Source organism: Camelus ferus, chromosome 17 (assembly GCF_009834535.1).
Source record: "Camelus ferus isolate YT-003-E chromosome 17, BCGSAC_Cfer_1.0, whole genome shotgun sequence".
NCBI lineage: Eukaryota > Metazoa > Chordata > Mammalia > Artiodactyla > Camelidae > Camelus > Camelus ferus.
This window is the reverse complement of record NC_045712.1, coordinates 39,369,928-39,396,045: the sequence shown is the minus strand read 5'-3', so window position 1 is coordinate 39,396,045 and position 26,118 is coordinate 39,369,928. Positions and strand designations below refer to the sequence as shown.

The 26,118-nt window shown below is 45.7% G+C and overlaps 2 protein-coding genes across 4 annotated transcripts in view; one reads left to right on the top strand and one right to left on the bottom strand.

Moving 5' to 3' along the window:
• Positions 1-26,118, top strand: part of GASK1A (golgi associated kinase 1A) — an 82,983-nt gene that overhangs the window by 11,687 nt on the left and 45,178 nt on the right. Inside the window, exon 1 of one of the 3 annotated variants that reach the window (XM_014556425.2) lies at positions 5,079-5,432. The exons of 1 other annotated variant lie outside the window; for it this stretch is intronic. In XM_014556425.2, the coding sequence (XP_014411911.1) occupies positions 5,430-5,432 (3 nt within the window). In that variant the 5' untranslated portion in view covers positions 5,079-5,429. Of the gene's footprint in view, positions 1-5,078; positions 5,433-18,988; positions 19,194-26,118 lie in introns of those variants that run through there. One more of the 3 variants, XM_032459105.1, reaches the window with a different exon arrangement.
• Positions 11,225-12,036, bottom strand: LOC116657249 (small integral membrane protein 30-like). Its single transcript, XM_032459130.1, has one exon. It carries the CDS (start codon positions 11,885-11,887, stop codon positions 11,729-11,731), a length of 159 nt encoding a protein of 52 aa, XP_032315021.1. The 5' UTR covers positions 11,888-12,036; the 3' UTR covers positions 11,225-11,728.

Genomic DNA, 26,118 nt, shown 5'->3' with positions numbered 1-26,118 from the left:
CTCTGGGAATCCGAGCTGAGAGTTTCAACCAGTGCTTCTCAGACTACCTGTGGTAAAGAGTTCGTTTCCCACTCTCCCCACCAATCTTTCATCAACATTGTGCGACATGGCACATGACTAATACACAGTTCATGTTACATGCAGTTCATCACATGAGTTCAAAATGGTATAAACCCTGTAGGAGACGAATTGACTCATCATCTGCTTGGATGTCTTGGCAACATCAAGTCGCTCTATATATTTAAAAAACATTTATTCTCAATTTCTGCACCTGTAGTCCTATAAGAAACAGTTCACAGGCAAATACCAGTCCACAAACTATCCTTTGAGTTGCAAGGCATTAGGCTGTATCTTTATGGATCAAATCAGGAGCCTGCCAGGTTAGTGGGTTGAGCAGTTGAGGTGAATTGGTCAGCCCTGTGATCAGAGTACCTTACGTAGAAGGGCATTGCTTTTCCTGGGATGTTGAGGGCTATAAAGGACTCCATTAGGCCCTGGAGAGAGAAGTAGTGTGATTGGACAAGCATGTCAGGAGTCAGGAGCTGGGCTGTAGTGTACATTTTTCAGAGGGATGACTGAAACCACCAAGAACACTTCTTGCGTAAACACTATGCTGATTAGGATTAGGTAATTGTGTTTTATTTCAACTGTGTAATTTGTACCTCCCAGATTGTTACGCTACAATAAAGATACGCTCTTAAATGAACTCTTGAATGTATTGTGAAGGGAATGCTGTGAAGAAGGGCGACATTAGAGAGTGAGACAAGGCAGAGGGATCAGGCTCCCTGAGTGTCCTTGTGAGGTGTTGTGCGTAACAGGCAAGGGGGAGGTGGGAGGGCAGGTTTAGAGGATGCTCAGAACAAATTGCTGGCGTGGCCTGCCCTTTCCTACTGAGACCTGCAAGGTGTTTTGATGCCTCCTTTATGTGAACAGTGGGTCTTTTATGGAGAATGAGGTTGTCCAGGATGTCCTCTTCTGAACAATAATAGAAATAACAATAATTACACTACCATTTATTGAGCGCTTACCATGAACCAGGTACTGTGTTGTGGACTTTATATGCTTTATCTCAATCCTCTACTAGCTCTATGTGGTAAGGGGTTATTATTGTCACCATTTTACAAAGGAATGCATTGGGGTTTATTGAGAGGTCAGAATTCAAACCCAGGGAGTGTGACTCCACATGTGATTGTGGTTGTGCCACTTACTTTAATCATATACCCCTATTGGTGCTTTGTTCCCCAAGCTAGGACCTTTGAGGTCCAGGATCCCAAGATGCTTTCTCTTCCCTGCTCCTGGCCCTGCAGTGAAAGACATCCCATGATCGAGATCCCACGTGTGGAGCCTGTGGAGGGACAGGTCACAGCCTCTGTCTACCTTCCCACACTCAAGACTGAAGATCTTACTCAAAGGCCTTTCTGGTGAGGAGTCAGACACTTATAGAAAATAGTAGGAGTAGGAGAGGAAAGAGTTGGGGAGAGCAACTACAGACTTGATCACAGCCTGCGGATGGGAAAGAACCATGTTGGCTGGAAGTTGATGGTACATAAAGGAAGGTGTATGTGAGGATCTGACTGTGTATGTATCAAAGCCAACTGCTGAGATAGGCAAACGTGCCAAGGCAATGACAGCCACTTGGACTTGCTAAAAATTGATTGAATTTTAAGCAACACACTGCTTAGTGAGGACAAGGGCTCTGCCTTGGTATGATTTCCAATGACAAGAAGCTGCTCAGACCTAATTAGGCACCAAAGTACAATGTGCCGCCCCATGATAGCATCTGCATTGGAGGCCACCCATAACAAGAGAACCAGCCACCAGACCACCAGCTGTAATGGAGGGAAGCCCTGAAAGGGCCGCTGTACGCTGGAGGGTTATTGGTAATACCTGAAACAATGTCCTGACAGGAAGATGTTACTGGATTTGACTTTAATAAAGTTTTTGCTCTGGGCAGATTGAGATCTGAGAAAAGCCTGTGTAAGTATAACAAAAATGGAAGTTTATTTTTTACTGAGTTTTGTAGCACAATGGGAACTGACACAGCATATCTTGTTAACATTGCTAGAAAGTAGGTTAGGTCCTTCTAAATTTCACTGCATCTACAAACTTGTAGCCAATAGGGATATGGTAGGACCAGTTTAAATTTTATATTTTAAAATAACATTCAGAAATGTTTAACTTAAGATGATGATTTGAGCACAGACATCCAACTCTCCAATTCCCTATCTTTGTGACTTGATCTTGACCTGAAGAGTGCAAAAGAGATGAGAATAAATCTCAACACGCAACCTTTGCCTGAATTCTTGAGGACTTTTCTTCAGGTTGGTGTAGATAGATCTGGGCCTGAGTCTTTTCTGAGAAGGTTTCTGTATCATAGGCAGCAAGTAGAGGAGATTTGAGCAAAGTTTTACTAATGTTCCTGAGTTTGGAGGAGCTAGGAGGGCTTATTGAGTGACTGTTAAAGGGGCAGATGAGAATGTCAGTATTTGTTGCAAAAGCTCAGTAGAATAGAAGCTCTACAAAGCCAAAATGGACATATCTTCTCCCTGACTTGGAGGAACAGGACAAAGAAGGAAAGTACATACAACATGGCCAGATCACAGGGTTTCTCGGACAAAGAGAAAACTGATAAAGCCAGTGGATTGGTATCATCAAATGTGAGAGAAACCCTGAATTCTGATGGATCTTTGAATGGAAGTGTTGACTTGTATCAAACAATCCTGGAGCTTAATATATGAGGACCACCCCCTTGGGCAGTGAGCTTGTAATGCTGTTCACCAAAGATGCACTTGTTCTTTCCGGGGAGGATTTTACTTCACACTCTTTGAAGTCAGGCTTGGCCATGAGACTTGTTTTGGCCAATGCAAAGTGAACAAGAGTGAGGGGCGGGACTTCTGGAGTGGATAAGGGAGGACTTTGGCAAATACCCTCCCATAAAAACAACAAAACTTAAAAAAATGTGATCCATAAAAGAAAACAGGAGTAGGATTAATCAGAAGACAGTGCTTCAAAAAGATAGTATTTAGAAAAATGAGTCAATAAGCCATAGAAAGAAGAAAATATTTGTAAATGACTTACCTGATAAAGTACTTTGTAACCTTGGTATATAAAGAACTCTTAAAATTTAGTAAGAAGAAAACACCAACTTAAAAATCGGCAGAAGATTTGAGTAGACATTTCCCCAAAGAAGGTGTAAGAAGAGCTAGTAAGCACACACCTGACTCTGGAGTCTCAAATAAAACAGACGAGTTAACTGAGAGAAGGAGGGTTGTGTAAGCTGCCTAAGGTCTTGCAGACTAAAAGCTTTTGGGCCCAGATGTTAACCCAGGAGATGTGGCATCAAGATGGTGGATGCTGTTTTTAGAGGGGGGGAGGGTTGGGTTTTTTTCTCTTCATAAACGACTCCAAATCTATAGTAGTTGTCAGAATTCAGGAAGTGTGTATTCAAAAGACAGCAGGTTCAAAAATAATTTTGAACCATCAGTACAACCTGGTTGAGATGTTCTGACTGATAAATATGTACCATTTGACCTGTTTTAGGGGAAATAAGTCAAGTGTGAGGCAGAATCCCTGTGATTTATGTAACAGCCTTCAGATAGAAGGGGCTGGTGAGAAGCTGATTCTGCCCGGGAGAACTGTGGGAGGATGCAGTGTAAAGTATGGGACCTCGTTGTAAATCAGGGCACTGACAGTTGAGGTTACTTCCTCCTGCTAGGGTGGCAGGCTGACGCCTTATCTTACTCCTGCCTCTCTTTAGGATGGGAGAAATGCAGGCCTGAAAGCCCAGTTTCAGTCCAGGAAGAGTCAATCTGCCAAGACACATCCATCCCTAGGAGAAATGTTTCTGGCCGGTGCCAAGCCTTCCAACTTGGGAGGGGGTTTAGAGGGAAGCCTAGCCAACAGAAGCCATTTCTATTTTTAAGTCTTATCCAAGTATGTCACTCTTTTCCTTTTTAAATGGCCTAAAATTAATTTGGTTGATATTAATGTGGGTGGGTGGGATACATAGAATTAAAAGAGATTGTCTGGAAATTACTCAAGATATCCCATAGGTAGTATTCTCCCACAGAGGCTCAGGAATGGTTTCATTACAGAAATGGCATTGAAATTGAGCTTCAAAAAATGGCTGGAGCATGATTTTTCTCCTGTAATTTGTTAGTGTGACCAATTGCATTGATTGGTTATGTCAGATCAACCTGTGTTCCTTTTTTTTTTTCAGGATAATTAGCCTCCCTTTTAACATATTGCCATATTTGATTTACTAACTTTTATATAGGATTTTGGCACCCATATTTATGAATGAAATTGGATTGTAAATTTTTTCTCTTACACTGTCCTCATCAGGTTTTGTTATCAAGGCTGTGATAGCCTCATACAATGAATAGGAATACTTGGGCTACTTAGGAACACAGGTTTTAGAGAGGTCCAGGAATTGGTAGATGATCACTCAGCTGTTAACATAGGGGCCAGTTCCAGGGCTATGGACTCCAAGCCCAGTCCTCTTTCCAACAAGGAGCATGCAGACTCTTAGGTCCTGCCAGACCTGTGCCACAGCCCACTGTAGATGACCCAGGGGACATAAGGCACTGTCTACACATCCTTAGTGGAGAGGTCAGTGTTCGTAGCTTACTCCAGAGACTTAACACTGATTAGTTCTCAAGGAGAAAAACTGTTCATCGTTAATGACCTTCAGTGGTCAATGGATTTTCCTTCCGTATTTCCTTTCAGGCCGCCCTTGGCGACTGAGCTTAAACAAGGCTATGAGATGCCAGTAAAGTTGTCTTTTTGAGGCTTTGCTAGGGAGAGCGATAGTTTTGGCGACCCTCAGCAGGAACCCCCGGATTGCGGGGGGCTCACAGAGCATCGCACCCCATGGAGGCGAGATCGAGGCAATGCCCCCAGGCCCTGCTTAGCGTGCCTTGCTGACCAGCCTCTGCTCATCACCCGGCGGGCAGGCGGAGCTCGTTTCTTCCTAGCACCTGGGCCCCTGCTCCAGGCGGCTGCGGCTGCCCGAGCCGGGGCAGGGCTTTTATTGTGAAAGGAGCTCCCCACTCTGGCGCTTTCGGGGAAGTGGGGAGGCTGGGCTGGGACGCGCGGCAGCCTTGGCAAACTGCAAACGTCCCTAGCTGATCACGGAGGCTCGAAGCTGCGGGAGAGCTCCCGCAGAACAGCAGATCCTCGCAGCCCCACAGATCCCGCGTGCATCCGTCTAGACTTCCTCTACCAACCCCACCACAGAGCATCCCGCCGCGCATCGCCCGCCCAAGAGTTGGCCGCTAGGAAATTGTGGCTCTTGGGTCCGGGAAACCCGAGTCCAGGGAAGCCGGGAGAGCCACGGCGCCAGGGGCGGCCGGGGCGGTGGGATGAGCTGGAGAGCAGGCTGAGAGCGCGGAGAGGCAGGTTCAGCAGGTTCAGCCACCGCGGGGGACATGGTAGGAATCGCGGGAGGGGACATGCGGGCGGTAGGGTTGGGTGGGCATCCAGACAGGTGGCCGAGGGCAGCGCGCACCGGCTGCGGGCGCAGCGCCTGAGCTGCCTTCTGGGTCTATAATTGTTCCTCGAAGGTGGCAGGGGGGCGCTGGCTTTCATTTCTCCACTCGTGACGGGGGCAGTTGGCTTTTCTGAGAGGAGCGCAGTAAGGGGGCTTTCCTTACGATCTCATACACCCTGGCTGCACCGTAACCCACTCGCAGCACTGTACAAACTCCGTACAATCCACAGGGCAGAAAGGAGAAGATTCCATGGGGCATGCAAGGCAGCCTCTGATGGGTGAGATAGATGCCTTTGAAGTTACTTTATTCCTCTGAAAAATGCATGAGAATTCTGTATTATCTTCTATCTAAGCCATGTTTTATTTAATATTAAGAAGTAATGCTTTACATTTATTACCGTAGAATTAAATTGGCCCTGGTAAGGTTCAAATGCCTGGCTCCCAGTGCCCCACCTCCCTCCACTTCCTGGGACCAAAAGGCAGGTATAGGAGCACTGGATGGCCTGGGCTATCATTTATGAAGCCAGAGACCTTGTGAACGTGGCCCTTCCATTGATAAGGCTCACAGGCACCAACAGGCAGGAAAGACAGACCCTGTGAGACTGTGAGTCAGGCAGCTTAACTAAAGCCCATGCGTAGCCTCAGGAAAGGGGCTTCCTTAGCTGCTGATCAGCTCTGCTTCCTGGTAGAAGCTACCTGCCGCCCCCGCCCTCACCTGCTCCTGCAGTTAACTGCCCTTCCTTGAGGGGTGTCAGCCACGGATGAGTTTGAGCTCTGAAGGAACCCACAGAGGCTCTCGTGTGCATCTGTGGGCAGCTCCCTGCACTCCCAGGCTCACAGAGGGCAGATTGGAACTCAATGGAGATACTTTTCAAGGAGTTTAGCTGTGGGCCTGGAGTTGAGAAGGGTGCCCAGAAACTCCCCTGTAGAATGGACGGTCTCTGGAAGAACAGCTCCTTCTGTGCCAGGGTGTCCTGGCAGTGTCAGGACCAGAGGCTGAGGGCTGGTCACCAAGCGCTGGGGTCTCAGGGAGGGGAGTGGGGTGTGTGTGCGTGTTTCACTTTACACCTGCATAACACCCTCTCCCCAATCCTCAGAGTTTTTTTTCCCCCTCAAATTTGCTAAAGAGAAATCAATAATGAAATCTCAAAATTGGAAAAGGAAAGTGGTAGGAGGTACAGGATATGAAACTGAAAAGTGCAGTGTTTTTGTTTTTGTTTTTTTTAAACAAAATTCCCTGTTCAGGTGCCAGAGTGTTGCCAGAAGAGAGTAGGGGCCCAGGCCACCCCCTTAGGGCCATTACTGCTGTGAGGAGTCTCCTGTCCATGGCAGAGCCTCTCATACTCCTGTGATGGAGGCTGGTGCAGGAGGGAGAATACACCTTACCTGCCTTCCTTTCTGGCGGCCTCTGGACGCCATGATGAAGTGATTGCTCCACTGTCAGGTGGGCTTCCTGTTCCTGAGCCAGCACGTTCCTGGCTTCTTATCCTCAGTTCTGGGGTGTGTTAGGAAGAGGGCTTGAGTCAGGATTTCGTTATGTCTAGGTCCACTTGCCAGAGAGAAGGGCCCGATGGGCAACTTCTGGTATCAGAATGGCCCCAGAGATCTGAAGGTTTCTTTTGCTTCTCTCTCTGAATGAAGGATCCTGTGGTCCAGAACCCTGGGGGCCTGAATGCAGCTCGGCATTGGCAGGAACCAGCATAGGAGGAGGCAGGGGGCTAGAAGTCCTTAGGGGACCTCAGTTTCCTCCTCTATAAAATTGGACTAGATGCCTTTTGAGGTGCCATTTAGCTCCCAAAATGGATGATGCCCGAATAATTCTGAGGTTGGACCCCAGGCCTGGTGTTGACCTTTTCTTAGCACCGGTAGTTAAGAGAGTGTGAGGAAGGAGTGGTCCTCAGCCCTGATTCCAACCTTCCCCAGACCAAATCCAGGGTGGGACCTAGACCAAGGGATTTTTTTTTTAAAAGTCTCCCTAAGTGATCCCAGTGTGCAGCCAGGACTGAGAACCACAGGCCTAGAGGGCTGAGGGTATGAGAACTGACTCACTCAGATGTCTCTGCATCAGTAGAGCTGCTGCTCCTTGGGACAGTCCTAAAATAGAAGGCTTGATGGATTTCAGCTGAAAAATGATACATATCATATGCCTCCTTGGAGGATCCTTCCATAGAGAAACTCCTTTTAATTCATTAGAACTGAGATGTGGCCTTCCCCAACTCGTTTGAATATTCAGTAATTCCTTAACACCATTGTCTCACTGATCCAAGGTACATAAGCTGGGAAAGCCTGGGTTAGAAATATAAAGCTGAAAGCCTAGAATCCTTAAATGTCTTTTTGCCAAAGTGAACACTGAGCTGCAGGACCTGTGAGGGCATTTTTGATTATCCTGAAGGGGCTGTGGGTCTCTGCCAGGGCTTGGTGTGTGTATTTCCAAAGCTAGAATTGGGACACTTGCCACTTTCTTTATAATAATGGTAGGAAACTTGATGTATGCTGGAGACTTTGAAATTGGATGAGAAATATTGATAGAAGTTAAGCCTATTACTGCCAACTTAAAAAAAAAGTTTTCTTCCTAGTCCTTGGGGGATTATACTATATATATATATGTGTGTGTGTGTGTCTATATATATATATATATATATATATATATATATATATATATATATATATATATATATATATATATGAAATACTTATTTTATATAACAGCCATACTGCCAACTTCTACAGGTAACTGTGGTTATCATTTTGGTGTATTTTCTACTCTGAGTATTATTTTAGAGAGTCGATATTATACAGAACATGCAGCTTTGCAGTCTAATTTGTTTTATTTCAGTTTTTATCAAAGCAAGTTTCCATGTCTGCATCTCTAAAAAAATCTTCATAACCCTACTTTCAATACTCAGTACCATGATTTTGAAAATCATCTCCCCTCCTTGTGGACTTTAGGTCATTTCCACATGGGGGCTGTTTTTAATGACGTGAGGCCAGCTTCTGATCATCCATGGAAATGGGGACCTGAGTGCCTGGCTAAGTGGAAATCAGGCAAGCTCACAAGAACAAATTGGCTTCAGCCTCTTCATCAAACATTTTACCGCAGCTACCCTTGAGGGCCCAGAGTGTAGGTGTGGGAGGAGTTTCCTCTTTTCTGTCTTCATTCTTCTATAAGCATGTCATCAGGCAGGTCATGGAGAGGGAGGGGGTCCCAGGAGGGTCCTATATGGGTCGGTTGTCCTTGGAAGAACCAGGAGCTAAAGTCCCTATAGGTTAAGACTCAGAGGGGAATCTCTAGGTGAGGAGCTAAAGCCAGAGAAGGAGCGTGACCTTCTCAAGGTCAGTCAGAGCTGGGCTAGAGCCCAGGTCTCCTAATCCTTCACTCCCCAGCCCCTCCACCATGCAGGTCCCATCACAGACACTGTAGCTTCTTCATGTACTTGAGCCCTTTGCTGCAGCTTGGAGTGGTGTAGGGAAGGCATGGGGTTTGAAATCAGAACGAGGTTTATGCCAGACTAGGCTACTGTGTGGCTCTGAGGAAGCATTCCAGGTGCTCTGAACCTCAGGCCCCTCATCCGTAAAATGGGCTTATACTAAGGGGTTGCTATGAGGAGCAAGAGGAATCTTGGAGGGGAAAACACTTGGTGCCCTAAAGGTGCTATAAGAATGGGGGGTTTATAGAGGACCCACAAAAATAGGTTTTCTTTTTGTCAGGACTGAAAACAAACAGTAAGGAGGTCATCAATATATTTCATTTAATATCTGATGTGGGGCTGCTTTTGGGACTCTTCTCTAAGTGTGGATCAAGTGTAGACAGATCCTGTCCTAAAATAGTCTTCTTGCTCCTTTAGATCTCTCTTCTCATCAGGCAGGAGATACCCAGCCTGTAAGAGATGTTTGCCCAGTCTGTGTGCCCTGGGTCTCCTTGCTGAACTCTGGCTGAGTGAGGGCAGCCCCACTCAGCCACAGCCCCTGAGGTCTAATGCTGAGGTGTCCCAGCCAGTCATCCTGCAGAAGATCTTAGGGAGACCCTCAGGTTCTCAGGCTCAGCTGAAGAAAAGAGAAGAGGTTAAACCGGTTTTGGAATCAGAACTGGGAATCAGGACATCCAGCCCTTGGATCCTGCCAGGAATTTGATATCCTCCCTTGTGGGCACCCCCCTCTTGGGGGCAGCTGCTCCTGCAGCCAGGCTCTGGCTTTAAACAATCCACTGGCTCAGGCTTTAAACAATCCACTGGCTCCAACCAGACCAAGTAGGAGTTGGTCCAAAAACAGTGGGTTGGAAAGGGTAGGGTGGGGATGGGGTGGGGATAGGCCTCACAAAGAAATGAAGTCCTTATCAGTTTCAGGGCCAGTGAGAAAAATGTGCTTCAGATGCTGACAGTCCCCTCAGAAGAGGCCTGGGCAGGTAGCCCTCCCTCCCTACCCAGGTGCTGATGTAGAAGCAGAATGCTTTCCTTGAAACCTGAATGTCCTGAGCCACCTGGGCTGTCTTTGCTTGGATCATTTTTTGATGTGACTGCTAAAGTGTTTCCATCTGGGGCGTTTGGGGTGCAATCCTTGTATTTTCTGGATGTGTCTGCACAGGCCTGTGTCTGACAGATCACCTAGCCTAAGAGTGCGGATGGAGCAAGGGTTTGTGGGTGATCCCCAGGCTGCCCTTCCCTGTGTGTCCCCCCACACTATGGGCACATATTCTTGGAAGTGGCCTGGGGTCCGGCCACTTTCCCGAGGGCCTCGTCTGGTGGCTCCAGGACTGCTCACTGAGAGGAAGCCAGAAGGTGCTTTTAGGTAGCAGCTGGTGAATTCAGGGGTGTTTAACACATGTTAAAACTCATAGAAGTGTATACAGAAATTTTAATTTTACTGAAAAAAATAATAAAAAATAAGTAAAAAATAATATAACAACAAGAAGAGGGAAAGGCAGTCTAGCAGAAGGGACAGTGTGTGCAAAGCCCTAAAGGCAAAGTGAGTTGTCAAAGTTGGCTGGGAGGGAGTAGGGGGGAAACAACCTGGAAATGGGGCATGAGTGGTCTCCCCAGCCAGCGGGGGATTTGAGTTATTACACTGAGAACACAAGGGGAATGGAAGGGCTTTTGAGCTTGGAGAGGTGGGATTGTGTTTGCATTTTAGAGAGCAGTTTCCAAAGGTGGGGAGACTATAGGGGGTGGAGTGGAGGGGAGTGTCTGGGGAACAATTATGATCACCATAATCCTGATGGACAGGAGAGAGGAATGGCCCTGTGGCTGGTCAGAGGGAGCAGGAGTGGGGGATGTTTGAGCAGAACTTCAAGCCCTTGGTAACCTCAGGGAGACTGAGGGCAAGTCAAGAACAACTTCCATTTCTTGCTCAGGGCATCTGGGTACACAGACCTCTGTCTGCCATTCTTCTCTCTCTTCATCTTCATTTTTATTTATCCTGTGGTGTCCTTTAACTAGCCATGCTTAGAGTAGCCATGATATAAAAGTAACTTATTTTAAAATGATACTAATCATTTTAGTTCTGTAAAATATTATTATTATGATATTTTTTGTTACACAATGGGTTTATATTTAATACAGTACTTCTCACTATGTAGATATTACTCAGTTAATATAAAGGTTTTTTGTTTAACATTAAATCTCTTCTTTATTTCAGTGTCAATATAAAGTATTTTTTTTACATTAAATCTTTTCTCCAATTCAATGTTACATACATTGAGTAAATTTTCTAAACTTTCCACCCCTAAAGAAATAAGTTTTAATTTTTGACCAGCTGTATTTGATATCTAAGTACAATACTAACCTGAGAGATAACAAAAGAAAAATCCAATAAAAAATGGATAAAAGAGTCCTCAACAGATGAAGGAGACGGTGATTATAACTGAACTGTAGCCATTTCTTAAGATTCTGGGCAAGAGTTTCCTTCTTTCTGTTGAGAATTCTGAAACTACAAAATAATACTTACGCAAATTTCAGCCATCTCGCTTCTTTGGCCCTCCTTCTAACTAGCAAATACAATTACAGATGGCATTTTTCAGTGCATTATTTGTTATGAAGAAAACATTTTGTTTTCCATTTAACATAGGATATCAGTTTGTTCCCGTTTATAGGGAAATAACCAAGAATGTGAAACTACCTTATGTATTGCTTCTTGGAAACTTTCAGATACCAAAGCTCAGTTCTGAACCTCAGTAGCATAAAAGTTTTCATGGCAAGGTTTAATTCAGGAGGCCCTTCAAAGTCACATCTGGCCATTTCTCTTTCATGCATATACCCCTAAACAAGCACAAATGCCTGTAATGCTGAGAATCGCACCTAACAGGAGAGCAATTGCATCTCCAGCTTCTGCTGCTTCAACAACAGGCAGCACCAAAAGCAATGAAAAGAGGACGAGGCACAATTGCCTAGAAACTGAGAGCATGATGTTCAGGTCTTGAAGTGGCTGGACATTGAAGGCTGAAGTTTTCAAAGAAAGCGGTATTTTTATAATTCTACCTGACTCCCTTCCTGGACCTTTGGATTGAGTCTAAGAGGTTCCACATGACAGTGCCTTCCAGGAGGCAGCCATCACAGGAATGTTACGGTATATTTTTAAGAGTCACTGTGAGGTGTTTAACATTTCTCTCTTAATCCTCTGAATTGGTTTTGCCATTATAATCATAAAAATAGAATAGTACTGCGATAATAAATGAGTACAGCGTTATTTGTGCCGCCTCAGATACCTTGCCAGCAGTGCCTGGGGCCCTCTGCCAGGCAGCACAGCCCCTCGGGTCCCCCTGCTCCTGGCCCCCAGGCCCTGCTGGCCGCCCCTGCTGGATGGTGGGCAGGGTGGGCAGGGCTGTGGCTGCTCCATCTCTCCTTGCCCAGCTTCCTCTCTTGGGTTTCTATTAAGTGGTGGCAGGAAGGGACTGTGTCACATGCTGTTTACTTGCGGGCATTTTTTGTTTGGCTTTCGAGGGTATTTGCTTGCAATTAGCAAACAGCCTTTTCCAGAACCATCTGGAGAATTCAAATCCTTCCATCTTGGCTTGGGCAGCAGGTTCGTGGTTCCACGTTTAAAAGCCAAGTCGAGTAGGGATTTTTCCAGAAATGCCATCAGTCAAAGAACTGGTTAAAGAAAGCAGAGGGGTTAGGGATAGAAGAGAGAAAGGGAGAGGAAAAAGAGAATAGGAAGAGCCAGAGAAGCATGGATGCGACCGGAACACACTGGGGCTCAAGAGACAGAAAGGATGGCCCTGGGGAGGCCCTTTCACCCCTCGGGCTCCCGAGCGGAGCAGGCAAATGCTCTTTGAAATCTGTGAGCATGTCCCTTGGGGCACACAGAGTCTGGGGCTGCTCTGGGCATGGTGATCCGGGCTGGGTTTCAGCAGCGGGCTGCCCTCTGGCCGAGCAGGGATACTTTCCACTGGCCGGGCTGCACTGCCTCTCTGTGCTTCCTGCGTCCCTGTGTCCACGTGTGCTTCTGTGGGGGAGCTTTATCAGCAGAACAAACCTGGCTTTTCCAGCAGCTGGCCTGGCCTCTGTCCAGACTGGTTTTTCTCCCATGTTATGATGTGCCTTCTAATGCACAAGGCGCCGGGGAATCTCAAGACATTCCGTGTCTTATATCTCAGTCTCCGTGTTTCCTGAAAGGAGATTATCCATATGAATCTCCTCCTCCATTTCAAGTTTTCTTCATGTACACACACAAGTAACTTATTCCTCCCTCAGTAATTTCACAACCCAATTGAGTACCTAGGGGAGCAATGTTTTCTGTGGTCATCTTCCCATCTGCACCATATGCTGAAGGCAGAGGCCATGCCTTTCTTCTTCATTCTGGCCACGATTTAAAATGTTGCTTTAGTACTTTTAAATGCTTGGTGCCTTGTTTGAGGTGGGAAGGGAAGACCCAAATACAGTTAGACCTGTAACATCAGAGGGTCATGATTTCGAAAAGGACAGCATCTGCAACCCTCTTCATTCTTTTCTCCAAAGGAAATGAATGAACTCCAGTCCGAGGATACTGTGATAACCCGTTTTCAGCCAGGTGGAAGGAAGCAGGGGGAGAAGTAATGGACACAAGCTGTGACCAGGCTGGGATGAGGGTTTTGGATCATGCTGCCTGGGATGCCTGGGCCCAGTGGAGGTGGAGGCTGCAGGCAGTTTGAGGGCTGGAGGCTGGGGTGGCCAGTGAATGGGCCGTTTGGACATCCATCCCTGTACTGGGAGGAGGGTGGGCGGGACACAGGCCTCTTTCTCCAGGACAGAGTGTCTCTGTTGTCTGTCCACACAGAAGCTCAGTGTGTACCCGTTGGGGGACCTGGATCCTAGCTCAGGCACCGGCCGCCAGCAGAGGTGGCCTCCTGGACGGCGGGAGCATTCGCTCCTCACCTCTCCGCATACCTGGCCAGTGTCAGCAGGCCCCAGCTTGTACAGTTCTTCTCCCCCTGCTCCCTTCTCCTCTCTCAACTTCTCCTGGAGCCCTAGAGATCCTGTTGCAACTATAAAGATGCTATTGTATTCCTTTCTTTCAGAATATTCTTTCTTGAAACTCTAATTAAAATCCCCTCATTGCCCTTTGGGGAGGGAACGTGGATGGCTGGGCAGCTCCACCCTCTTTAGTCTCTTCGCTGTGAGTCAGGAAAGGCTCCTGGTCCTCTTTCATACTTAACCCATTTCCAGGGCAGCGGCCCCAGGTGTCTGAGTTTAAACTGGAATTGTCATAATACCTTACCTTTTATGGTTTTAAAGCATAAAGTGTTCAGAGGTGAGTTGTAATCAGAACTGATTTCAAACCCTGCCTACCACTTGGGGCAAGTCAGTTAGCCATTAACCTCTCAGCCTCAGTTTCCACTGAAAATAACACTGCCTCCTCTTGGGGTTCTGTGTTCGATGCTATAATGAGCATGAAGCGCCTAATACAGTAGTCATCGGCACATAATAAGTGCTCAGTTAATGGGAGCTGTGATTACCTTGTCCCTGGATGATGGACAGGGCTGGACATGAAGGCCTGGGCCTCTAGGACTTGCTAGTAGGATCCTTCAGTGCATCAGGGAGAGCAGGAGTTGGGTGGGTATCCTTGGACCGTAACTCCCATGCAGAAGGGGTTCTAGAATCGGGGAACCGGGGGAATATGTGCTGTAAAGGGACTGCCTTTACACCAGCCATGTGGATCCATCCCTGTAATGGGGAACTAGAGAAAGGTGGAATCCACTGGAAGGGATTAAAGGATACTCATTTAAGAGTTCTTGATCAAGATCCATGCCTAGAATCCAGGGGAGCCCTAAACTTGAATGAAGAAAAGTTTCACCTTTATTTTCATTAATCTCTAACTGAAATTCAGCATTTCTTCAAAATGAATGTAGGCACTAACCACAGTCGTGTTAGCAAGACCTGTGACTTTGTCACCAAGAGGAATAACAGATTTTATATCATGAGAGTGGAAGCAGATCCTTTAAAATAGTCTTTACTCCTTACTACTTTAAAAGTGCATTTGTGATTAGATGTGCTGATAGATCTTATTATTTAATATGTTAATAAAGAAGCACATGTATTATTATATCACAGATTTATTTTTTGGAATATTTTGATGACTATAATTCCAATCTAATTGATTGCCTTTGTAACCCTATGTCTTTTATTTTATACATTTAAAAAAGCACCCTCAGAAAGAGCCATAGCTTCACCAGGTGGCCAGAGTAGTCTTAAAGGGAACTGAAAGGATTTAGAATCCCTGCTTCTGTGCAGATATTCATCTGAGCGATCTCATCTCAGAATATGCCAGAGGACCCCTTTGTCTAAAAGTCTCCTTCCTTAGCTTCTACTCTGGTGTCATTAAAAAAAGAATCTTTAGCAAACTTCTAGTGAGTGCTGGATCTAGTGACGATCATTCCCCCTTAGTACTAAGAACAGCATATATTTATGTTGGGCTTTGTAGCTTTCTTATTCGTTATTCATTGATTCCTTAATCCCTCAAATGTTAAGGCTGGTGTTATTAGGTCCATTTTAGAGAGCAATAAAGAGAGTAACTCAGAGATCAGTGATGCTGTAAGTGCTGAGTCATGCAGTTCAGAAATATGAAGGGCTTCAGGGTGGGTCGTACAACCACAAATGTGAGTCTCTTTCCACTCAGTCAACCTGAAAATTCTCACATTAGACGTAGCCCTTTGATTTTGGTAGTCAGCCTTTGGAAATTTTCTGTTAAAAGTAAATATTCTTGGACATCAGTTTCTTGTGTTGATGTTGCCCCTCTGAGGGTCTTGAGTCCCAGTAGTGTCTTGTTTAGATATAGAAGAAGGAAGGTCAGGGGCTGGAGTAGGAAGCCCTGGAAGTGGACTAGATCTGGATTCGGGGAGAGAACAACCTTTGGGAGCAAGAGGGCAGGAGACACAGGCAGCGGGGTGTGTCAGAGCTGGGTGTGGGGGTAGGGAAGGCCAACTGGTGGGAGAAGTCCTGACGGGGAGGATGAGCTCCAAAGCCCAGCTTGACTCTCTTTGTGTGCTTTGCTTGGGGAGCCTCTAAGACAAGTGGTGCTGAACACCAGACACCCAAGCAGCATCTCTATGAGGGGGCTAAGGGAGCCCCCGTTTCTGGGAGCCTCTGACAAGACTCCCTGGGATGGCCAAGAGGGCACGTGATAGGCAAGCAGGGCATTTTCTTTGTATCATGAAAACAGAGACCTACTCCTCTTCTCTGCCTCTAACAGGGTCTCTGTGACACCACTGGGTACTTCCTGTCATATCTTGTTTTTGATTAGAAGGTGAACCCCAGGAAGGCAGCAGCTCCCTTGCAGTGCCGAGTACGGCAGAGATGTAGAACTCAACATGTGTTTTCATTGGGTGGAGGCTCCACATCTTGTATTTAAATCTCTCCAGAGCTGTCCAGTAGGACTTTCTGAGCTGATGGAAACATTCTGCTCTGTGCTGTCCACTATGGTGGCTGCTACTCAAAGTGGGTAGCTGGTGTACTTGAAATGTGGTTAGTGCAACCAGGAATGGAAATTTTAAATTTTAATGTAAATAGTCACAGGTGGTTCATGGCTCTCATATTGGACAGTGCAACTCTGGACCAAGAAGTATAAACTGAAGCACTGGTGGAGCCCAGGCTGCTGGCATAGGTGAATGAAGTGGGCTGGGGATAATGAAGGAAAACCAACCTATGTTGTGTTTTCTCAAGCTATATACTGAGCTGTGCTCAAAGAAGTGTTTATCTTCTATGAAAAACAAAGCAAGTGAGATTCCAAAGGCAACTGTCCTTGCTTCTCTCGGGAGACAGTAGGGAGTGGTGGGGCCTGTGGTGAACGGCAGAGAGCATATCATTGAGAGAGGAGTGATGCTCTGCTCCAGCCATGTGAGAACACAGGCCCAGGTTGTGGCTAGAGTCTCCCATTTTTCAAGGGAAGCTGGAAATCTGGATTTTTATGGGAAATACCCTGGATTTTAAACACTGGCTAAAATTTACTTAAAACATTTCAGGCCGGACAAAACACACCTGCCAGATTTGGCCCATGGATCCCAGTTTACAAACTCTCCTCTCAGCCTTATTCTGGAGAGGTCCATATGGCCTGCTACAAGTGGGATGGATTTAAGGCAAAGAGTGAGGTGGATTCTTCCCTTAGTGTCCCTAATTGGCTCAGCCTGTTGTCACAGGTTTGGTTGGAACTTGGGGAGAAGTGTATGCAGGATACAGACCTGCCCCCCTCCCACTCTTCTCTGGGGCTATGTCCTGGCCTCTGAGCAGCCAGAGAGTAGAAATCTCTGGAAGGCTGGAATGGAATGCCCCAGAGAGAAACTTGCTTTAGTTTTTCAGCCTGAATTCCCACTCACAGGCCTGAGAGCAAAATGTATGGCTGTTAATATGAAGGCAGCCAGAGAAAATTTCCAACAAATGACTGGGTCTCCAAAATTCCATCTGGCCTGCGGTGTTCCCACACTAGTGCTCTTGTGAACTGGAACAAAATGGTAATTCATTTGTGGGTCTGGAGAGGGTTCCTGGGGCAACCAGCAGGGCTGGAAAAGCCCCAATGTATAATCAACATAGAGACTGGAGCAGAGCAAGCTGCTGACAGGAAAAGAGAGAGAAAGGACATGTGGTTTAATCCCCTTCCATCCTGGGAGTGGGCAGAGGGTTCACATGCGCACTTGTGGGTGTGTATTCTCAATACAGGTTCCAGTAACTTTCACAGGTCCCAGGGAATAGGCCCTGGCGGTCTTTGGGAGACATTATTCAGTTGACCATGGGAGCCGTCCAGCTTCTGCTTGAGGATCGTGAGTTACTCTCCCCTCATCAGCTGGCCTAGTCCTGTGAGGTCAGGCTAGGGGTGTGCACTCCTAGGGGTCCTGTGAGACCAAGATGACCTTCAAATGCCTTCCCAGTCCCATATAGCAAATCAATAGTAATTAGGTATTTAACAAATAATTGCTGGGTTCTACCACTTCCAGAGTTAGGTTTACAGCTCTTCAATCAATTCCTCTTTGGGTCTGTGGAAATACAGGGAACTGCAGAATGTCCCAAGTGGGAGGAACTTAGAGTATAAATCAGGAGTCTCAAACTGGTGACCCCTGGGCTAAATCAACCAGTTTCTCCAGGCTTGGTCCTTGATGCTAAGGAGAGAGATGAAGGAATCTGGGAAATCGTCTTTCATGACAACAGCCACACCTACAAGTCCGTGTATTTCCACATAATTCTGGTTTGCTTGTCAGAAGTTAGAAAGTCTAACTCTTTGCATCTTTTTGTATCATTCCCAGATAGACGGACAAGATGCAGCTCAGGGTCTCAGGAATGCAAGTGGGAAACTTTGTAAACTCTACCCTGCTGCCCCCAAGAGATTAACTATGTTATCATCCAACAAGTGGCTGAAGTTATGAGCAATTTCTTTTTAGATGTGTTTAGGGGTAGGTTGGGGCATAGCGGACACTGAAGACTAACTTCTCCTACTTGCTAGTTTTTCCTTCTAAAGTCTTGCCCTGGATACACTTCCCTAACTAAATTTTACATTTTCTGACAGACAGGGAAAAAATCTCATTCTTTTGGATCCCCTTGGCACCACCAGGCACTAGTGAGGTACCCAGTGGATTCCTGTCACAGGAGGGGGATGGAGTTCAGCCACTATGTCCTGCCAAGAAGAGCTCTCTCCTTGGCTGCTCTTCCGCCTTTTCCACCCCTCCCCCTCCCCTAGTGTGTCCACCAGATACACATTCCAGATGCCCCAGTGTTGGGAACGCCCAGCACCAGATCTTCACCTTGGCAGAACTCTGTCTAACAAGGCTCTGGCATTGTGGGACTAGTCTAGAAAGCCTGCCTGGGGCATGTACCATATGAAGTTCCACTTCATGACACAGAGGAGAGGAGCGCAACCCTTCTGGCTCCTTTTCTTGGTGGAACTTGGTGATACATAGTCCAGAATAAGGGATCATTCCTTTTACCATTGGATGCAAATCAATCCAAATAGCATGTGGTCACATCCAGCCTGAAATGGGCTTGGCTTGGTCAGAGCAGAGAAGGAGCCAAATGTTATGAAATACTCGTCTATGCTCAGTGGGCTCCCGCAGCCGTTAGCAAGTGTGTGCACAGGGATGCAGCATTTGCTTATTTAGTCATGAATACAGAGCTGCAGACAGGGCAACTGTTCATTGACTTTATCCCTTTCAAAAGAGAACTGGAATTCCAGGTGGAGGCTACAGTTCCTGACTTCCAGGAACACTTGATTTTGGCAGGAGCTTCAGTGAGATACTAGGGAGACAAGGAAGGTAAGAAGGTGGGGACAGGTGGACCCCTGGGGTTGTAATTAGAGGGCTGGCATTAGGGGTGTCTGGGGCAACATTACTTTGTAAAATTTATGTGACCGGTGAGAGGAAAGTCAGGCTTGCTTTGGAGAAAGAATTTCTCTGGGCTGGGGAGGCTTCCTGCCAGCTCACTCCCTCTCCTGCAGGCTGCTGCCTCTCTCCTTGGGCACCCTCTCTCCCACCTCTGGCTGTGTCTTCTCAAGTCCTCCCGCTGCCCTTGAGGCAGCTCCCTGACCTTTTTCAAGGTCACACACACGCTCCTCTCCTTTTGGATTCTTATTATTACTACAAACTACACATGGAAATTTGGCTGATTATAAATCTGGTGTTAATTATCACTAATTCTTCTTCCAAATGTGAATGGAGCTAGGGGGTTCTGCATTCAGACCTTCCTCTCCCATAATCCCTTGTCAGATGGTCTGAGTGTTCTCAAGACCGATGGTCTCAGAGTCTGAGTGTGCTATTGGAATTTCCCAACTCTGTGGTTTTATTTGGTTGAGACAGAAGACTCAGCCTTTGTTCTAAGGTTGGAGGAAAAATGAATGTGTATCAGTTTCTTTCTTTCTTAAGAAATTTTCAAGGGTAATTTTGATCTAGACTTCATTTTTGCGTAATCTGCCCTATTAGAATCTAACTCTCCCTAAGTTGGCCCTCCACTGCACTATAATCTTTTTGCCTTTGTGCATGTGAACAGCAGCACTGGTCCAAGTGATCTGGTGTTTAGCCTTTAATACAGCATTTCTCAAACACCGTGGACTCCTGGGAGTCCAAGGATCTATGCCTCAGTTTAGAACTGTGCTATTCAATATGGTGGCCACTAGTAACATACTGAAATGTGACCAGTCTCAACTGAGATGTGCTGAATATGTGAAATACACATTGGATTTCAAATATCACTACAAAAAATTGCAGTAATAATTTTTTATATTGATAACATTTTGAAATGGTAATATTTGGGGTATATTTGGCTAAATAAAAAATTATCAAAATCAATTTCACCTGGCTTTTTTCCTGTTTTAAAGTGTGGCTACCAGAAAATTTAAAATATCCTATGTGGTTAGCATTATGTTTTAATCAGACGTTGCTGAGTTAAACACTGACTTACATACAAGAATAAAATAACTCAGTTCTTTTATTCCTCAAAGTCAAGCTCAACAAATTCCCACATTCCTTCTTTCCTGACCCTTTTTTTCTAATTTTCATTTCTGAACATTTGGAGACTATAGGTGTTCATTAGACTCTGACTGTCTTATTCAAATACACCTGGACTCCATTTGATTCATTTATTTCTGAGAAGAGTCTCCAGGCTGTTGACTTCAATCTTGGTGATTCTCCTGATTTACACAAGAAAATACTTGCTTTATTTGGTTCATTCAAACTATTTTTAGTTCAATGTGGCTAAGTGTGCATTAAAAAATAATAGATGAACACAAATTCATATCACTCCCTGCCGGAGGCGTCTTGCGCAGGAAGAGGCAGACTGCTTCTAGGTCAGAGGTCTCCAAAGTGGGGCTCACTTACCTCAGCGGGTACACTAGACAACCCACCGGGTGATGATATGAAAATATTAGGACTTCTGTTTGCACTTATCTTACTGAATCCTTTTATGAGTTTTCATTTCTTGTTCATGTTTTATAATGAACATTTTCATGTAACATTACCCATTTTATAATTTGTAAATATTGGGAAGAAGAATTTGTAAATATTGGAGAGATATGCTCAGAATTTTTACCAATAAATGTCATTAAAAGGTTTTGAGACTGCTGGTCCCATGAAGGTGATATTCCCCCCTAGTGTTAATTGAACTCCACCACTGTGTGAGTTGCTCTTTTGCATATATAAAATTCATTCATTCTTTCATTCATTCATACATTTACTGAGGATCTACTAGGTGGCAGTTGCTTTGGTGGCTTTTAACTGCCCTGTGGGAGCCTGGATTCTGAATCTGTTGTTCTTCTGTCTGCTTCATGGCTGCAAGAAGCTTCTGCAGGCCCCATGAGCCCCCCAGTGCAGGGTCTCTTTATTTCCCACTCAGCCCACAGACTGCCCATCTGATAAACTGGCTAAAGGAAAAATTAAAGATTTAATTTTTCCATCTCAGATTCCAAGGGTAGTTTTATTTTAATCCTCCCAAGGGCCAATCTTCAAGGCATTTCATGGCTGAGCCCTGCTCTCCTGTTGGCAAGCCTCTCTCCAGGAGTATTTAACCCTGTCCGGGGCTCCACAGCCAATGTGCAGAAGTCCGGCTGGTGCACTGGGCTTGCAGAGCTGGGAGTCAGAGGCTGCTCTTTTGGTCACTTGAGCAAGTAGTGGCCCTGAGGAGGGGTCTTAGTATCAGTTCCCAGGCCCCCCTCATGCCTTTTCCTCTCAACCATGGCTTACCAGTCCTTAGAGTGCTGTGGCTTTAACCATTACCAGCTGCTCACAGATGGAGAGGGTGAGACACAGGATAGTAACCTAAAGAAGATGCTGGAGTCACAAGGACTGCAGGGATTTAATAATCCTGGGATTAAATAATAGTGCTAAGTAATCACTATAAAATGCATGCAACACCCTGTTCTTAGCACTTTACCCTTATTAAAACTCATTGAATCCTCATCACAACTCTTTGACATCAGAACCATGATCGTCCCCATTTTTCAGATGAGGAAACTGATGCTATATGACATGCTTATTAGTGGCAGAGCGGGGGTTTGGACCAAGAGAGTCCAGCTCCTGTATGTCCTCCAGTGTGTCCTTTGGGATTCTGCCCTTCTGAAGTGAGTATTTGGTTAAGTATTCATTGAAGGATATTGAAACCCATCATCTCCTGCGTCTTGGCTGATACCAGGTTCCCAGCTCATGTAATGAAGAGATAGACCCAGGAATATCTCAGATCTCCTAAAGCCTTCTGCTTGGTTCCCCCATGTCAGCTGGGAGCATCAGAAATGCTTCTGGATGAGCACTCAAGCACCTTAGCTAATCCTTCTCTCATGTGTCCCCAAAACCCCAGACCTGGCTCTTGTGTGCTGGGAAGCATTTGGTCTCTGGAGGCTGAAGACCTGAGTTGGATCCCAGCTCTTTTATTTAGTTGGTTTGCCACCTTATGCAAATGGCTAGGTCACTCTGAGCCTCAGTTTCCTCATCTGTAAAATGGGCATGTTGAGAACTCTTTCTTCCCTTCCAGTTAAGAGAATGTCTGGAAACAGCATCCTTCTAGCCACATAGTGAAAAATGCTAAACCAATGTGAGATGTTATCTGACTGTGGTGGAGTCCTTGGGGAGTGGCACCCAGCTCTTCTCCTTGGCTTTCCAGACTCTGCCAGTTTCACCTCTTCAAGCTTGGAAAGATAGATGTCCTGGTTGTAGGCAAGGCCAGTTCTGTGGGGAGCTTTGGGGTGGCCAAAACTGGTGCAGTGCAAATGGTTGTATCATTTGCATTTTCACAGTGAGACAATGAGTTACTTGAGGGTGGTGCCAAGCCTTCCTCACACGGGCATTCCTGTTTCCTGTCCCTGTGCCTGGCCTAAAGGAGTACTCAGAATGAAAGGGTTCCATGCCTCAGTCCTATACTATCCCTTTGGAGGAGGCTGCCTGCCTTCTTCTGCCTTAGGTGCCTTGAATCCCCACACTGGTGCCCTGAGGGTTTCATAAGTGCCTGACATCACATAGCTTTCTCACATCCTCCATTCCATGGTGCTCCAGTAATGTGTTGGTTTCCAGGCAGTGATAGATAACAGCTCAGTTGCCAATGACAGAAACCACTATAGTGAACAAGAAAGACTGAAAAAGTAAACCCAGGCTCACGTGTTACCGCACCCCCCCCCCCCCCCAGCCCCGCGTCCCCACTGAGCCTTCTTCCTGCCAGGCAGTGTCCTTGAATAGAACTCTAATGCTTGCTTTTAGGCTTTCTCAAATCCCCAGATCTGAAAACACCTTATGACCTTTTACATTTTAAATAAAATGCAGCAAAGTGGGCAGAGAGAGTTGAAATTTTGATTTCTATTACTGTTCTAAAAAAATAATTTTTATTTTGGCTGAAACCTTTGCTGAAATAATTTCTTGAATTGCTTTTCTTATTACCATGAGGGTGTGGAGAGTTCATTTGGATCATAGATTTCTGCCATCTTGAAATGTAACATTCTTCTCTTTATTGTTTTTAAAGCTGAGATTTTCTGGGGCTCTCTCCCCAGAACAAGAACCACCACTTTCTGAGACTTCACTTGATCTTCATTTCTATCTCCAGTACTAGCTATTGCCATTGTTCAGCCAGAGGTTTCTGTCATATCACACAGGTTACCGTGTCCCTAAAGTTATGCTTTGGAAGCTAAGTGGCAGAACCTGGGCAGACAGCCATGGACTCACTTGCTTGGAGTAAATGAGTTTCAAGTCTCAGTCTCAGGAGAACTTCAAATTACCCCGCCTCCCCCATCATGAACCTTTAGCACCCCTCTCTGCCATAAATACCTCAAGGCCAAATATCCATAGTGCCTTTACATGTTCGAAGTGCTTTTCTTCAGATGTGCCAAGGAGCGCATTTACTTGGGCAGAGAGGGGTGTCCTTGAATAAGGAAGGGTGAAGAGGCAATCAAAAGAGATTTTCATTTTTTAAAAAATTGAAGTATAGTTGATTTACATGTTGTGTTAGTTTCAGGTGTATAGCAAAATGATTCAGTTAAATATTCTTTTTCAGATTCTTTTCCATTGAATATGGTTCCCTGTGCTATACAGTAGGACCTTATTGTGTATCTATTTTATATATAGTAGTTTGTATTTACTAATCCCAAACTCCTAATTTATCCATCCCCCCTTTCCCCTTTGGTAACCATAAGTTTGTTTTCTATTGTTTGTGGGTCTGTTTCTGTTTTGTAAATAAGTTCATCTGTATCATTTTTAAAGATTTCACATATAAGTGATATCATACAATATTTGTCTTTCTCTGTCTGATTTACTTCACTTAGTATGATAGAGATTTTCACTTTCAAGGACTTTTATTTGTCCTTAAAAACACACTGTGTGGACCATTGCTTGTAAGACTGAGCTAGCTTCTTAGACTTAGTGCCCACTGAAGTGCTGCCAGTCAAGATGGCGTGAAGCCACAGGAAGTTGAAAGAGGCAGGAAAATCTCAGGCTCCTTTCCTATGTGTAGCCTCTCCCTAAACTCACCTCTGTCTCCCAAGACTTTGGAGGTGGTAGAGTGAAAAGCACATGCGTTTTGGGAAAAATTCAAATCCTGCCTGTCACTGGTCAGCTCTGTGAGCCTGAGCAAGGAGCTTCTCTAAATCTTAATTTCTATAATTGTAAAGTCATTATATTAGTACATACCTGGTGGGGTTTTGAGCGTGCCTGGTGTGTGGTATGTTCTTGGTAAGTGGCTGTTGTTAACAGAATCTGCTGTATTCACTTCTCTAGTCGGATATGTTCAGTTTCCTGGTTACAGATTTGAGAGTACTTGAGCCAAAAGGAACTTGTGCACCATCTTCTTCTGGAAGGAGCATGAGGCAGAGAACCTGCCTACTTTTGAGATCAGCCCTAGACCTAATTTGAGGATAACGCATTATTGGAAACCTGCTTCTGATGTTCCCTCTCAAGTATGCCCAGATTTGAGTGGGTCAAATGGTGGCATTTTCTCACTGATGTTCTATTTGATAAAATAGGGCATGTAACACAATAAAGTTACTTTTATCTTGAAAGAAAAATAAATGTAGCCTGGAGACATTTTTATTTTCCCTCAATTTACCCTAGTGCAAAAAGGCTGCCACCTACCCTTGATCTCACTCAAGCCTCAGTTTACAGATGAACTGACCAATCCCAGAGAGGTAAACCTTTAAGAGCAGGGCCCACCCCTGAGACCCCGTGCAGTCCTTCAGAATCAGGGCTAGAGCAGGGGCTATGGGTGGCAGCTCCTTCCCAGAGTGACCCAGCTATTAGGTCACTGGCTCTGGAGCCAGACGACCTGGGTGCCTATCATGGTGTTGCTTTCTGTGAGCTTTCAGTCACCCCGATTCTCTGTGCCTTGTTTTCCTCACCTGTAAAATGGGATAATAATCCTCATACCTACCTCGTAAGACTGGCCTACAGATGAAATGAGTTAATAGAAGTTAAGTTCCTCAAATAGTCTCAGGCACGTAGCAAACACCGAAGAAATGTTAGTTATCATTCCTTTGGGTTTTTCCCCCAAGGAGATTGGCCGGGCCAGAAATTACAGGGGCAAAAATCCTTTCTTGTCTTGGAGTTGCTGACGTGGAAGGAAAATCCCAGCTCTGAGCAAGGGGCCTGGCTGGGTGATGGCTTAGGAGACAGGCAGCCTGGGGGTTCTGCCCACAGTGGAATGAACAGCTCCAGCCTTCCAGGCCCCAGAGATCAGACTATGAGAGGGACGCCATGTGCCTGGAAGTTCTAACAGGCTGTGCCTGTCACCTTTGTCCCCAAAAGTTTGTGCCAGTCCAGCTCCCCTTGCCTGGGGCCTGATTCTGGGTTCAGCCAAGAGAAGCAGAGTTTGACCAGGTCCGGGCTGCAGTGTTAGTCACAGGACTCACATGTGGTTTTAATCCTGCCCTCTGAAAATATGCTTATGTATTCCCTCTCACTCCAGCCATGGTTTTATTATGAAAATTATCTAACTGACCTTAAAAAAATGGAACAGAAACTCCAAATTGCAAAATCTCTGCCAGTCTTACTCAGAGTGTGAGTAGTGATGAATCAGTGATCAGCCAGTGGGGGCTGCTTGCAGGAGAGGGCAGAGGTCGGGGGACAGAACAGAAGGGGTTGTCACACCTTTAGTAATGACTCCAGAATCATAGCCATCCCCCCTACACACACAGACCTTATGTGGCTTCCCTCTGCTCCTTCTCCCACCCAGGAAACTCCCACCAAGAAACACTTTACAGGTGCTTTGTGATTCTGTCTC